This window comes from Acanthisitta chloris, unplaced genomic scaffold (assembly GCF_000695815.1).
Source record: "Acanthisitta chloris isolate BGI_N310 unplaced genomic scaffold, ASM69581v1 scaffold8580, whole genome shotgun sequence".
In the NCBI taxonomy this organism is placed as follows: Eukaryota; Metazoa; Chordata; class Aves; order Passeriformes; family Acanthisittidae; genus Acanthisitta; species Acanthisitta chloris.
Window position 1 is genome coordinate 18,102 of NW_008651043.1, and position 14,284 is coordinate 32,385.

Sequence of the window (14,284 nt, forward strand, 5' to 3'; positions counted from 1 at the left end):
AAGCAGTACTTCAGAAGGACTTCAATTTGTACTTGGCTAGTTTGATATAGTGCCAGACAACTGAGAAAAAGGTGGTGGGTTTTTAATTTTTAAATAGTTTTTTTAATTAAGGGCTGAACAGATTTTTCCTTTGTGTTCTGACTTGCTTCCTGGCCAGTAGATGGAATGTCTGAAGCATATGAGCTTTCTCCTAATGATGGGGATCAAGTCTGTAGGGTTTTTTTTGTTTGGTCACTTGTGATGGCTTATGAATGAAAATATAGTTATGTTTATCAAATTTTTAGATGCTAATATTCAAGAAAAGTAATTTGATTTATGATCTAACAGCATTTCTTTTATTTATATCCATTCCCCTGCAGCCCATTGAACACCCAGTGCGTACAAACCAGATCCCTCGCCAAATTCCAGAGCAGTCGTTTTTCACAAAGCCATTGCCTGGTATCATCATGGGGGGTATATTGCCCTTTGGCTGTATTTTTATTCAACTTTTTTTCATTCTGAATAGCATTTGGTGAGTATCACTTTTTTTTCCTCTAGTTATGTTGATTTGATAATACACACAGTGAGTTTGAACATCCCAAACCAGTTAATGTAAGGAGTAAACTAATTTTAAAGGCTTTTGATCATCATGCAGACTTCTACAGAATTTCCAGAATCTGTGTATTTATTTCTGTGCTTAGAACTTACAAAACTAGTTCTTCTTAATGACAGCTGCAAATTGATATCAAAGTCCTGTGGCCTTGTTTTATCTTCCTGGCTCTGAACAGCACAACTGTGGTTTCACGCTGTTGTGGTTAGGTAGAGCCTAATCCATTGTGTGACTATATTGTGAATTATGAAACTAATGTGATCTAGCAGTTTCAGCTGTTAGATCAGAATCAGGTCAAGATCCTGGGATTCCATGTTCTGAAAAACAAAGGCTCCACCCCCTGTGAACCATTCACTCCACTCCTAAGTCTTGTCAAAACCTAATCAGGCAGGTGCAAGAAAGAATAAACCAGTGCAATCTTTCATAACTTCCGCAACGTAAACATGAAATATCCAATGCATTGTTGTTAATAGGACATACTATCCTGTAAGTGACGGGTTTTTATTCTGTCCTCTTTTTGTGTTGAGAGATCTTACAGGACAGTTTCTTGCCTCAGTTCTGAAATGCAAATATACTAGTTTAGCTTTCCACATTAGTCCTCAACAAAAGCAGAAACAGGAAAAATGTAATGTAGCTATGTTAAAAAGTGTAATCAGATTACAAATAGGTATACTCTGGACTTTGTAGCTGAAATTGTTGAATTCCCAAATTGTTTCTCATTTTTTTTGTCCAATAGAAGGGAGACACAGAGGGAATGTGCAGCAAATACTCCTTTTGTCAAACCCTGTTCAGCAGCAATTGACACCTTCACTCAGTAAAGTTAATTTGGTTACTTTCCTTATCTGAAAGACACCAGATTAAAAGTCAGTGAACATATTTCATAGAGTCATAGAATCAATGAGTTGGAAAAGATCTCCAAGATCATCAAGTCCAACTCTACCATGGTTACTAGACCATGGCACTAAGTGCCACATCCAGTCTTGTCTTGAAAACCTCCAGGGATGGTGAATCCACCACCTCCCTGGGCAGCCCATTCCAATGCCTGATTACTCACTAATTATCCTAGTGGTCTGGGTGTTTTGGTCTTTGTTGGTTTGGATTTTTTTTTTTGTTGTTTTTGATTATCTGGCAGTGTGACACTGTAAATTAACTCAGAACTTCAACCAAAAATGAGACTCTTTGTTTTTGTTTGTTTTAAATTTTAGGTCTGTTTTTATTTGTTTTTAATTTTAGGTCTCATCAGATGTATTACATGTTTGGATTCCTGTTCCTAGTTTTTATAATTCTTCTAATTACATGTTCAGAAGCTACAGTCCTACTGTGCTACTTCCATCTGTGTGCAGAGGTAAACGTTACAGTTTTGCTGTAGGTACCACTTCTAGCTGGAGGATGTTAGAGGTGAGGAATTCCCATGCCCTGCAAGGTTCTGGGCACTGTGAATGGATTGCACTGTCAGCCTTGACGTGCCTGTCTCACCCACTCTTCTCAAATGTGCCTTTTGCTTTGGAATCCACCACTGGCAGCAGATAATCAAAAAGAAACAGCCTTGATCTTAGAGCAGTTTGGTGTTCATAGTGGAAGCAATGCAGCTGACTGAGGGGAAAAAAGACTATGTAGGTGCTATGTTGGAATTTTTCTTTTTTATGAGATAAATTTTGCAGAACCAAACATACTGTGTAAGATAATGTTACTTTATAACCTGTTTATTTATATTCTGGGTTTTGTGTGGTGATTTACTGAGTGGTTTATTGTTCCTCTCAGGATTATCACTGGTGGTGGCGATCGTTCTTGACGAGCAGCTTTACAGCAGTTTATCTCTTCATCTATGCCATTCATTACTTCTTCTCCAAACTCCAGATAACAGGAACTGCCAGCACCATTTTATACTTCGGTTACACAATGATCATGGTCTTGATTTTTTTCCTTTTCACAGGTAAGTACAGTGTTCAAACTAAAATGAATGCAGGGTTCAAAATGTGGCTTTGAAACGGTAGGTGAAATTTAGACTATCTGAAACATGACATACAATTTATGACTCTAGACAGTGTTACTTTTATGGTTTGTGAGGCCACACATCACAGGGTGATATTCCTTATGGTTTTTTCCTAACTGGAAATTACATTTATTTATAATATCATTAATTTTCCTTTATTGAATATTATATTAACAGGGAGTTCAAACTGCTATATTTTCAAAGTGCCATTCTTGTTCGCTTTGATATTGAGTGTTTAACTTGATTCTGGATTTCATAATTGGTTCTAGAAGTTCTTTAGTTAGAGATAATTGTCCTCTGCATATGGAGAATAAAAGCTGTTTTCAGTTTTCTCTGGGAGCAAGTGGAGGAGGCTGGTGCTGGGGAAAAGTGGATGTTGACAGTAGAGAGTTTTAGTACTGTTAGAGGTGCCTTACCTGCTCATTAGCACCACTTCTTAATGACAGCAGTGTACCTTAACTGGAGGAACCAGTTGAAATATGGCTCTCCAGTTTTACTTGTCTAACTTTCCCGGTGCTCCTCACACAGACTGAGTGTCTTCTACAGAATTACTCTAATGTTCATAATCACTTGACTGAAACTGTAATTTCGAGGTTGATTTGATGAGAAATCTGTGCCAGATTTACCATGTGTTAGACGAAATTAGAAGCGCTTTGAAGGGTACTGGCCCTTAAAAATAGCCAGGAGCATTTTGTCTTGGTGTTCATCATCCTGCTGCTGTTGTATATGTAGCTTTAACACATGAAGTCAGATCTCTTACATATCACTTTTTGGCATCATGAAGTATTGCAGAAGCAGAACTAGAGAAAGTGCTAGTTCATGTATGATGGGTTGTTCATAAAGCAGCATAAATACTCCAGAGATTTGTAACAGAGGATTTCTCTGTGGATGGTGTGATGGTTTATATTGTTACTGCTTAATTTCTGCCTGGTTATTAAAACCTGCTGTAATTACTTTGTGTTCACTTTATGAAACGCATCACTTAGTTAAGTGCACTTAAATGCAGTTAAGAGAGCGGTTAAAATAGGTAATGAAAGGAAGTCTTAGCTTCAGTCTTCAAGTTTGTGGGTGCAGCAGTGAGCAGAGCCTTTCATCTTCATTTCTTCTAATACTGGTTGACATGAGGCAAAAAAAGCACTGTTCATAACAAACCCCTGAAGAAAATTACTGTATGTGTTTGAACAAAGCAGTTGTTCTGTGGAAATTATATTTAATAACACTAACTGGGACTTACTGCTAGTTTTTTGTTTGTTATTTAGGTCTGTGTCTCATCAAAAGATAGGCAAAAAAGTTTTAAAAAGAAACGAGGGGGAAAAAAGAAGTGGATTTCATTCTTCTGTGTTTCCCTTCTAATAATTAAAAAATAGAAGTTGGCATATTGCCAGTTAAACCCCTGCTTAAATCCTGGCAAAACAGACAAGCTCCAGATGTCTTCTGTAATATCTATATTTTTTTTAAAAAAACCCAAACCCCAAACTATAGTCTAAAATGTTTTAATTACTTTTAAACTAAATCAATATGTTAATATGTGTCTGGGTTTTAGCATAGGTTAGTTGCTATCCTGCCAATTTCAATTTCACTTACAAGATGCAAATTGGGAGAATTAAAAATATCCCTTTCATATATAAAATGATAATTGAGATTGTCATGGCAGCTGCTGAAATGGTATTAAAAGCTTCAGATGTGCTGATCCTGGAGTTCTTGATGTGGAGGCCAGTGAGGCCCCAGAAATGCAATCATAAACTGCTGCTGTTATTTTTGCAGTGTCTGTTTTTTTTGTTTTATATTGAAATAAAACCATAGTAGTGGTTTTATTTCAAAATAAAATAAGAAAAATGCATTTGTATGTGCTGCATTTGTATTTCATGAGAAAAGCTACTACATGGTCCCTTTTAAAAAGTACTTACTAGAACAGACAGTCACTAGAAGGGTGTAACAATTCATGGAGTGTCTAATAAATCCTTGCTAATGTAAATATAAATTTTCATATTTAGCTGGACGATAGATTTTTGGCCTGAAATGTAAACTGTTCTAGACAGATGGCACAAGCAGAAGACACCTAAGTTTGCATTGTTTTGTAAAACACTCCTTAATAGCCCTTGATTTAGAAAACAAGGGTTCAGTCCTTCACGAGTTTCTGGAGGTGAGGGAGTTTGCTAATGTAATTTTACACACTGTTTGCATTAATAGTGTTCCCAAAGTGGGACCTTGATCTGTTCCACTTAAGTTAGCACTAGGTATTTTGGTTTCCTCTATTCTTGCCTATTAGGTCTCAGCAACTGTGACAGAAATATAAAGGGCAGTGTTAATACCTCCTCTGTGACTGTGTGTTGTGTTACCCTGAGCATTACAAAGGGGATCATAATGAATAAGTAAATAGGACCTGAATGCTTGTATGGCAACAAGGACAATAATACAATCTGACCAGTGCAATCTAACAATGAATGTGCACACCCAAACCAGACAATTTTGTTTTAATGTATAAAGTGCAGCTAATCTTTCAAGAAGTAATAAGTGTGGTTGAATGGGGAGAGCTACATGATTACATGCATTTCATTCTAGGAGAGGAAAAAAATGCTGAACATAGTCAAAGCATGTTGCTTTACAGTGACCTCTATTTTTGAACATCATTTTCACTTGTGAGTTAATGCCATTTTCAAAATTGAGTTTTGATCTTCTGGGTAGATTGTGTTTAGAATCCGAGATTCTGAAGCACCCACCACTGTGCAGTGATTGAAACCAGTATGATACAGAGAGCTTTTAAGGTACATAAGAAGTATCAGCGAAGAGCAGAGTGCTTTTCTATTTGCTTTCTTACAATCTGCTCGTGCTTTGAATTCTTTTTTCTTCATTAAACAATAAAGCTAGAAGAGAGGAGGAGAGAAGAAGAGTCTGCTTAATGTATTTTGACATTATTCTGTGCAGCAATCCTTGGGTTTAATTTTGAATTTAAACTAGTTTTCTGATAACTTTTCCTTACCCACTTAGGCACTGTCTGGCTGTGTATAACTTCTTGTTCCTCTGCATCAGAAAGTGGTGGTGTATATACTGCAGACCAGAGTGTTCAGCAGTGTGTAAACCTGAGAGGAAAGAGCACAACTGAGGTGTCAGTGTCTCCCTACTAAGTATAAAGGGATGTTTGGACATGTCTTGCTCCCTGGCTAGAGAAATTACTTGAATCACCTTCACAACTGGGTGCTTGAATTTATAGTAGCTCCTGAAAAAGATCTTTTTGCTTTGCCTCCCTAGGATGATCAGTGATGTGCTCTGGGATGGCATCAGTTTCCTGTCTACTAGGGGGTGTTTATCAGTGTCTCCCTACTAAGTATAAAGGGATGTTTGGACATGTCTTGCTCCCTGGCTAGAGAAATTACTTGAATCACCTTCACAACTGGGTGCTTGAATTTATAGTAGCTCCTGAAAAAGATCTTTTTGCTTTGCCTCCCTAGGATGATCAGTGATGTGCTCTGGGATGGCATCAGTTTCCTGTCTACTAGGGGGTGTTTATAAAGGCAAATTTTAAAATATGGAGCTCACCCACACAGGGGAAAATAAAGGTCTCCCCCACAACAGTAAGTTCTTAAATGCAGGTAGTGCAGGTGCCTTGTCATTCAGTCTAAGCTGGTGAGTGGTTAGGATTGGTTAAAGTAAACATTAGCCAAGAAACTCATTTGTTATATTGGATTAAACCAAACAAGCAGATTTTACAGACTCATTGGAGGAATTGGTGTCAGGCTTGGTGCTGGGTCATTTGATAGAGATGTGTATATGAAAGCTGTAGAAACCTTAGAACAAAAAGGAATTTAGGCCAATCAGAAAATAATTGCCGAGGTCTCAACTCTTTCAACTAGTGAGGTCTTTTTATTTATTTGTTTGGGGGGTTAGGGTTTATTTTTGTGGGTTTTTGTTTGTTTGTTGTTTCACTGGGCTCTTTTTTGTTGTTGTTGGTTGTTTTTGTAAGTACTTAGCGTTAGAATTTCTTTAACAGCTTTCACAAAAACACCTTTGGGTGTCTGTTTTCTGTCATGTTGTGTTCATTGATGTCTGTCAGATGAGCAGTAAGATGCAGAGGTGTGCTCCTTGTTGATAGTGCTTCAAAACTTGGGTTTCAGTTTGAATTTGTTTTGAAAGAGACAAATAAAAGCAAGATCCTGGGGTGGTCTTATCTAAAGCTTACCTAAATAGTCTTCCTGTTCTAATGAGGCTCATTTTGATATGGGATGATTCTAATTTTGGTACAAGATGTGCTTAGAAAAATGCTCAAGATTGAAGAGCTGAGTATGCTCTTCAAGAAATTATGTTTCAAGCCATATTATGTGAGATATCAAGAGTGGATTTTAACTAGTGTGACTCCAAATGGCAGTTTTACTGGGTAGAGGTCCAGGTGTAGGAAACTGATCCTACACTTTAGCAGTGTTTTAAGATTGGCCTTAGTCAAAGTAGTTAAAAGGAGAATCTGAGAACCTGTTGTACTTGCACCAGCCTGAAGATCCAGCCATGAAGTGTTTTCCCATGTAAAGTGCTAGAATCTGGAACAAGTGACAGGTTTGTAAAATGGGCTAAAATGTAGGAAGTGTAAAAAACATTCTGGCTAGAATTTTCAAACAAGCCACACTAGTTCAGAGCTGCTTTTCTTCTCCAGTTGTTACTGATTTGCAGATCCCTTTGACTGGAGTATTTACTCCTGTATAGAAAGTCCACTATCCCACTTCCATGGGCCTCTTAATGGTTCCTGGAATTATAAGCACCCCTAGGTCTGGGGTGGAAAACACACTAAATTTCAGTGGAACCAGGCACTGTGCTGTTGATGTTCTTAAAAAACAAAGCTAAAGTTAAGCTTTTCATTGACTAACACAAGCAATCACGTAGGTAAAGCAGTTGTGCAGGGAAAACTTATCAATAATGTTTCCTTAACTTACATTCATTTCTGTCCAGTAATGCTGATTTTTGTGGTATCAGCACAGCTCTGTGCTGACCTGAGCCTTTGGAACCTTCTGGTCTGTTTGGCCCTTGTTATTTAATTAAAAAAAAAAAAAAAAAAAAAAAGCGCGCTACAACCACTTAGTTGATTTGCTGTGATTAATTCACACTCCTAAATCTGCACTTGTATTTTTGAGGTGGATTTTCACCTAGTTGTGTTTGTGCCAACACCTTTAAACCATTCTGGTCTTTAAGCATCAGATATGCTGTTTAGGAGAGCTACATTTGACAGATGATGAGATCCTTAGGTTTCTGGTCCATAGAGCTATCCACATCTGGAGTTCGTAGGATATATTTAGTCATGGATGGAAAGAAGAAATGACAGTGCTGGTAAGCCCCAGTTACTGATGTGGAGGTAACAACAAGGAATCTCTGCTCACCAGAGAAGGTTCTGGCTACACAAGGCTGTATCTTGGTGATGAGTGTAGCCTTTCTCTCCCAAGTTCATGATTCAAATCTGGTGTCTAACAGACATTGCCACTTAAAACAATGTCTTACTCTTTCCAGTACAATGGCAAAATCTCTCATCAAGTTTAAAAAAGGAACACGGGGTACTCGGTCTTTGATTTGCTAAACAAACTTTTTGGGGAGTGGAAATTGAAAATCAATGTTATTGAAACCTGTGAAAATCTGTTTATACATGAAATGCTTGTTCACAGTGTGGAGTCTTCAGGTTCTGTTATGACTGAGGCAATGTTTTGTAGAAAACTGGTGAACTATAAGGATTCAGACTGACAAAGATTGGAGGAAAATGCTGTGGATTTAGTGTGTTCCCATATTAAGTTGTGGCATGCTCAGAAAACTGTGATAACTCTCATTCTTGTGTTAGTTGTACATTTTTGTTATGATACTGCAATTGTTCTAGAATAGCAGATAAATGTTGAAGGTATCTTATCTGTGAAACATCTGTGAAACATTGCTTTCAAGGCCATAAAAGGCTTGGAGTGAACTACATTATAAAAACAACTAGAAAGCAGATGCTGAGAACCATTATTAGGAAAAAGCCACGAGAGTAAGGCTTAGAGTAACAATGCTGATATTGGAGTATTTGACACAGTAGGAAGGAGTGAGAATTGACCATGAGCTACAAAGTCTTAGTGATGTCAACCCTGCAAAGGAATTATATTTCTTCTGTGGTTGGTGTCTGATTTCCTATCAACAGCCATAAATCTCTCTCCCACTGTTCCAGAGGATGATAACTGCAGTCTTGGAGGGAAAGGATAATCTGTGGCATATAATAGAAGGCTGTCAACAAACCTTTAACTGCAAGTATACATGGTAGCATGAGGAATGTCGGGATTGGCATATAGATAACAAGCATCCCAAGGTGGAGTCCTCACTTGGGGAATGCATGGATGTGGTCTGAAAGACAGAAATGTGACTAGTATAAATTCAGCTGGAACTGAGACCTTCCCTTTTTTAGCTGTAAAGACTTAACATCTCTGTGGCAGTTTACCACTAGGTAAAAGTATGAGGAACAGTGCATCGCTTCCATTAGAGGCTTGAGACTAAATTAATTAACTGAGACTGTCTCCTTGCATATGAAGTTCTTAGGGTAATTTAAAAGTAGATGTGTTGGACAATGTCTTCACAGTTGCCCCATAATAATGACAGTAGGTGAAAACTACAAACTTGTTCATCAGCTCAAAAATAGAATGTTGGTATATCCTAGTCTCATTGAGTGTCATCTCTCCTTCATCATCTTCTGCCCTGCCCTAACTCAGTCTGTATAGGACTTGACATGTGGTCCAAAGTGCTTCCAGAAGGTACTTGTGTGGGGTTTTTTTGTCCTGCTGTTGGGCTGGATGGCTGAAAACTGGATTGATAAGAAATGAAGGGAGACTGTACCAAACCAGAACACAGGTCTGTTACCCAACCCCCCTCCCAGCAGTACTCCAGGAAGGGATATGAGATCAGGGCAAGCTTGCACTGGTGCTTTCTCCCAGCCTCCCTTCAGCTGTGGCTCAAGGGCTTTTTAGCACTTGAAATGGTGCCTGTGTAATTAAGAGCCTTTGGATTTCTTTCGTTCATGGATTGGGTCAATTGCCCAAAATGATGTATGTTTTCATTATCTATAGTTGACCTGTGACAAGCAAATCCACAGCTTGAATACATGTTACACAAAATGTGTTTTTGTCACTGCTGGTTTCACTTGCTGCTTGCTCCCAGCTGCTGCAGCACTTGGAGCATTGCTTTAGCTAAAGGAAGTCACAGGATACACAGAGGAAGAAGTTCCCTGTTCTCAAGTATAAATAGAGCACAGTGAATACAAAACTGGGCCAGGTGAATTGTTCCAAGGCCTTGTTATGTATCAGAATTCATAAGTGGCCATAAAGTATTGTAAACCTTAAAAACCCAGGTAGGGGCTGACTTTGTGTGTATATAAAAGTCAGTATCTTAACTGGTGCTTGTGTGCCTGCTGCTGCTGGTGGTAGCATCATGTTCAGTGGTGCCTGGTCCTGAAAGTCATCTTTGATCTAAATCAATAATTTAGCCTGGGGATGAGCATGTATTGTTAAGTTTAAGAAGTGCTGTTGCTCAGGATGGTTAGCTGGATTACAATGCTGTATTCTGTCCTGCTGGGAAGTACTTGTTAGATTTCTCTCTCAGAGCAAACTATAAGATAAACTAACCATTTTCACTTTCTCATTTTAGGGACTATTGGATTTTTTGCCTGCTTCTGGTTTGTAAGCAAGATTTACAGTGTTGTGAAAGTGGACTGAAAAGCTTCAAAGTGTCTTTTGAACATATCTCCCTTGCTGTTTGATAATTTCTACTCTGTACTGAAAAACATCCTGTGTAATTACTCTGATTTATAAAAGCTGAAGATGAGACTACAGCATAAAATACAGATTATTTTTTTTTGCAGAAGGAAATGGCACTGCTGCCATTTTGATCTAAACAGTAATGTTTACACCAGTATATTCATTGAACATGTTAATTCTTGTGATTCAAAAATTATATTCAAAAGTTGATTTATGGCAAATAAAAATTCTGTGAACTAGTTTATTTGAAAACTGAGTACATTATACAGTCCTGCAGCTGAATTTGCTCGTGATTTGGGGTTTCCTTTTGTTACCTCTTTTGGTTACCATTTATATACCATGAAAGCATAAGACTGTCAAGCAAATCTATGTAAAATGTGAATTTTTTTTAACTTAACTATGATTGTACATATTATCCTGCTCCCTCTTTGCAGCTAGGTATCTTCTTACAAATGTACATGCATTTAGTGTCATGTAGACTTTATTGAAAATATCGACACTGGTTTTTGTCCAAATAAAACTGCACAACTCCACCTGACTTGTTTCCTTCCTTGCTAATTAGGTCTTCACTGCTTGGACACAAACATTAGTTTGACCAGTTGATACTTTTCAGGTTGAGTGTTGTTTATAAGCTGTTTGCCTGTGGCTTTGGCTACAGATTGTCTGTGCAAGCAAAGGGACTTGAGGTCACTTGAGGCTGTGGCTGTGGGATGGGCAGAGGCTTCTGAACCTCAGCATCAGCTCTGTGTTTACTCCAACTTCCCCCAAATACTTTTTGCTGGGCAAGCCATTACTTTCTATCAAAGATCAACCCTCTTTTCCTTCTTTTAGCCATCTGAAAAATACATCTTGTTCTTCATCTTGTGGAGACCGATGCAGCTTGTTGGGAAGTTTAGCCATGAATCTAGTGGGCTTGGGAATGGGTGTTTTGTAAAGGTGAAGCCTTTTTCCTGTTCTGCAGAGCTTGTGCTTAAATGCTGGATTGCATGAGATGGAGTATCTTAATAGCCTCTTCAGCTCCAAGATTGCAGGGATTCTTCTCTCAGCAATGTCAGGGTTTTAAAGAGGCTCCCCAAAATCTTGAATTGCACTTGAAGCTGAGCAGAGAGTCACTGCAGGCTGGTAATTCCAATGGCTGTGTTAGGAGCCCTGGTGGAGATGAGTGAGGGGATGTTCACTGAGATTAATGGATGAAATACTCGAAGCTTATTAACTGGCATATGGAAACATCCATCAGTGGAAGCTGCTTTTCAGGATCTAAGCCCACAATTTAACAAGACCCAAAATGACTCTTTATCTTTTCATAGACATATAAATACCAGGTAATTGTAGTTAATGTTAAATATCCTTTCCAAAATGTAATCTTTGGTATGAGGATTTCAGGTCTCACCTCTAGGTGTAGTTGTTCCTTCCAGGGTTCTGTGGGACAGATCACCTGGCTAAGCTGGGATGAGTATCAGGCCACATCAGACAGTGCCTGTGGCATAAGAATGAGACTTTAAACAACTTACTAAAAAGAGCCAAGCATTGGTGTTCCAGGAGGAGCTGGCTGCAGTAAAGATAATTTCCAATGAGATTCAGGTATGCTCTTGATGGCAACTCAGCCTTGCAAATATTTTCCCCTCCTACCAACAAAACTTCCATTTCCCTTCTGTTCTTTCCCAGAGGTGGCAAACAACAGTTACCATTAGAGAAATCAGCTTGTGGTTGGTTATCTGCTGGTTCAAGAGAACCATTCACTCTGTTAGAGACTTCATGCTCCTGAAATTGGTGCTACTCTGTTTATAAAGGTCCTTCCTATTAAATCTTACGTTTAAAGTTTGGAGGGATTTTATTGGATACTTAAAATATAAATTGTTGCATGAAGCTGCTTTTAAATTTTACACGTTCAAAGGGAAATGAAATCACAAGAGAATTTGGAGCTACAATTGCCATAAACTCCCAGCAGGAAATTTTGCCAGATTAATAAATATGCATTTCACAAGAGGCAATGTAAAATGGGTTGTAAAACTGTATTTATGGTGCTTTTACTGTGACTACCAGTGAGCTAAAAGGGAGAAACTGGGTTAAACAGGTTTCTGAAGCTTGTCAGTGGTCCAGAGCCAAAGCCATGAAGTAAAATCAGTCATTCTCAAGCTGTTGTCAGTGTGTGTGTGTAATAGGACCTATTCATGTAAGTCTGGTATAATTCATAACTCAGCAGTCTTTGTGGTGGATCACAATGTTGCAGAGCCATAGAGTCTATCTAAAAAAAGCAGAAAAAGGCTGGAGTTTTGGTCCTATTTCTTCAAAATTGTGAGATTTGCTGCTGCTGCACTCTCCCTGCAGAAGAGACAACCATCCCTCTTGTCTCCCAAGGTCCTCTACATCTAAGTATTTTTGCTGGCCCCAGATCTAAGATTTTAGCTGTTTGCAGATAATCTGAATATAAACCCTCAGAATTTTCTGGCATCTTCTTTTGACTTCTTAAGCACTTTACTGTGCTTTTAGAGTAAGTGAAATACAGATGGTTCTGAGCATGTATCAATTTAAAGAGGGTGTAAGCCCTACCCAGAAATTAGTAGACAAACTCCTTAGTTTTAATTTTATTGAGTGCAGAATGGGCTGTAATAATGTGATTTTCCAGTGATTCTCAGCACTCTTTGAGAGGTTTTCATCTATGGGTAAAGATCTTGTCTACTCTGCATTGAATCAGCGATGAAGATGAAATGATCACTACAGGGACATGAATGTTTTAAGTACTGAGATTACCAGTAACTGGTGTCCTGATATCTAATCCATTTTATGCACATTTATGAGTAATAGCTGTCACATGGAAATGGCCATTATTCATCTCCTCTTATGAGAACCACAGGCTTAGTAAAGCTTTCCCTATCCTGTTGCAGATACTTGAGCCTTCCTGCCCTCTTCAAAAAAGAAAACAATTGGGCTAAGTTTTAACTTTTCTGAATTGTGTGTATTGACATCTACATCCTTGTGATGCTTCCAGTAATAGAGGAAATAAAGCATCTCCCGTGTGAGACTCTTCTGATAATAACCACCCAAATCCAGCAGACTTTGTAGCATGTCACGTTTGTCATATTTTAAGTAAAACTTGACAAGTTACAACAGAACCTCAAAGGAAGGAGGGATCTCAGTGCTGATGTTTTACATTTCATTCCACTTGCTTGAACGGTGTTGAACAGATCCAGCCTCATTGTCATTCCTGAATGGAAGTGCCAAGAACATGCTGATGTACAGTGAGGGAGGAGTGGGATGTGGTGCGTGTAGGGGATCTGTGCTCACACCTGTGTGACCCTCCCTGAGGACTATGAATGGTGCTGCTCTGGGGGAGCTGGGAACTCCCCAGCTCATCGTGATGAGTTGTGATGCAAGGATGTCTGATGAACAGCCATAAACTTCAGCTTGATGTTCTTTGTACCAGTTGTACTTTTGTGTTTGATAACACATTCCAAGTTCACATTTAAAATTTGCCTCCAAATTAAGTTTGCTATGCCAATAGCTCAACTGTTTACAGAGGTCTGTTGCAAAGGAATGGGAGAGGAAATTTAAACCAAACTTTGCCTGCAGTTAAATGCTAGTGTAGGTATGGGATCTCTTCTGGAATCTGTGGGTGAGATCTTTAGCAACAAGCACCATGTGAAGATCCAGCAGTAAAAATCACACATAAAAGAAGGAATATTAGGTGTTTTGCATCATAAGAATTGGGACCAAGGCAAATGGCTGCTGAAGTGGGTGGGAAAAGTTAGCTCATGTTGGTCACAAACTGTTAAGAAGTGATCACTCTAAGGTGATTCTTGGACATGTAGTGCCCCTCTATAGCCTTACACCAGATGAGCAGATGTCCAGTCCCATTCCCATGAGCTGTATCACCGAAACTAATAGAAATGGAGCAGTAAATTTCAGCACTGTTTCTCCAGTGACTGTGATACCACTTTACATTTTCACTTGCCAGCA

General features: G+C 38.7%; 1 protein-coding gene across 1 annotated transcript in view; it reads left to right on the plus strand.

The window, feature by feature from the left end:
- The window catches only part of LOC103799134 (transmembrane 9 superfamily member 2-like), a gene marked incomplete at its 5' end in the record, with an annotated part of 28,345 nt that extends 17,485 nt beyond the window's left edge, over positions 1-10,860 (plus strand). The window contains 4 exons of the mRNA XM_009071437.1: positions 360-511; positions 1,823-1,934; positions 2,351-2,522; positions 10,218-10,860. Of these exons, the coding sequence (XP_009069685.1) occupies positions 360-511; positions 1,823-1,934; positions 2,351-2,522; positions 10,218-10,285 (504 nt within the window). The remainder of the gene's footprint in view (positions 1-359; positions 512-1,822; positions 1,935-2,350; positions 2,523-10,217) is intronic.
- Between the last annotated feature and the right edge of the window lie 3,424 nt (positions 10,861-14,284).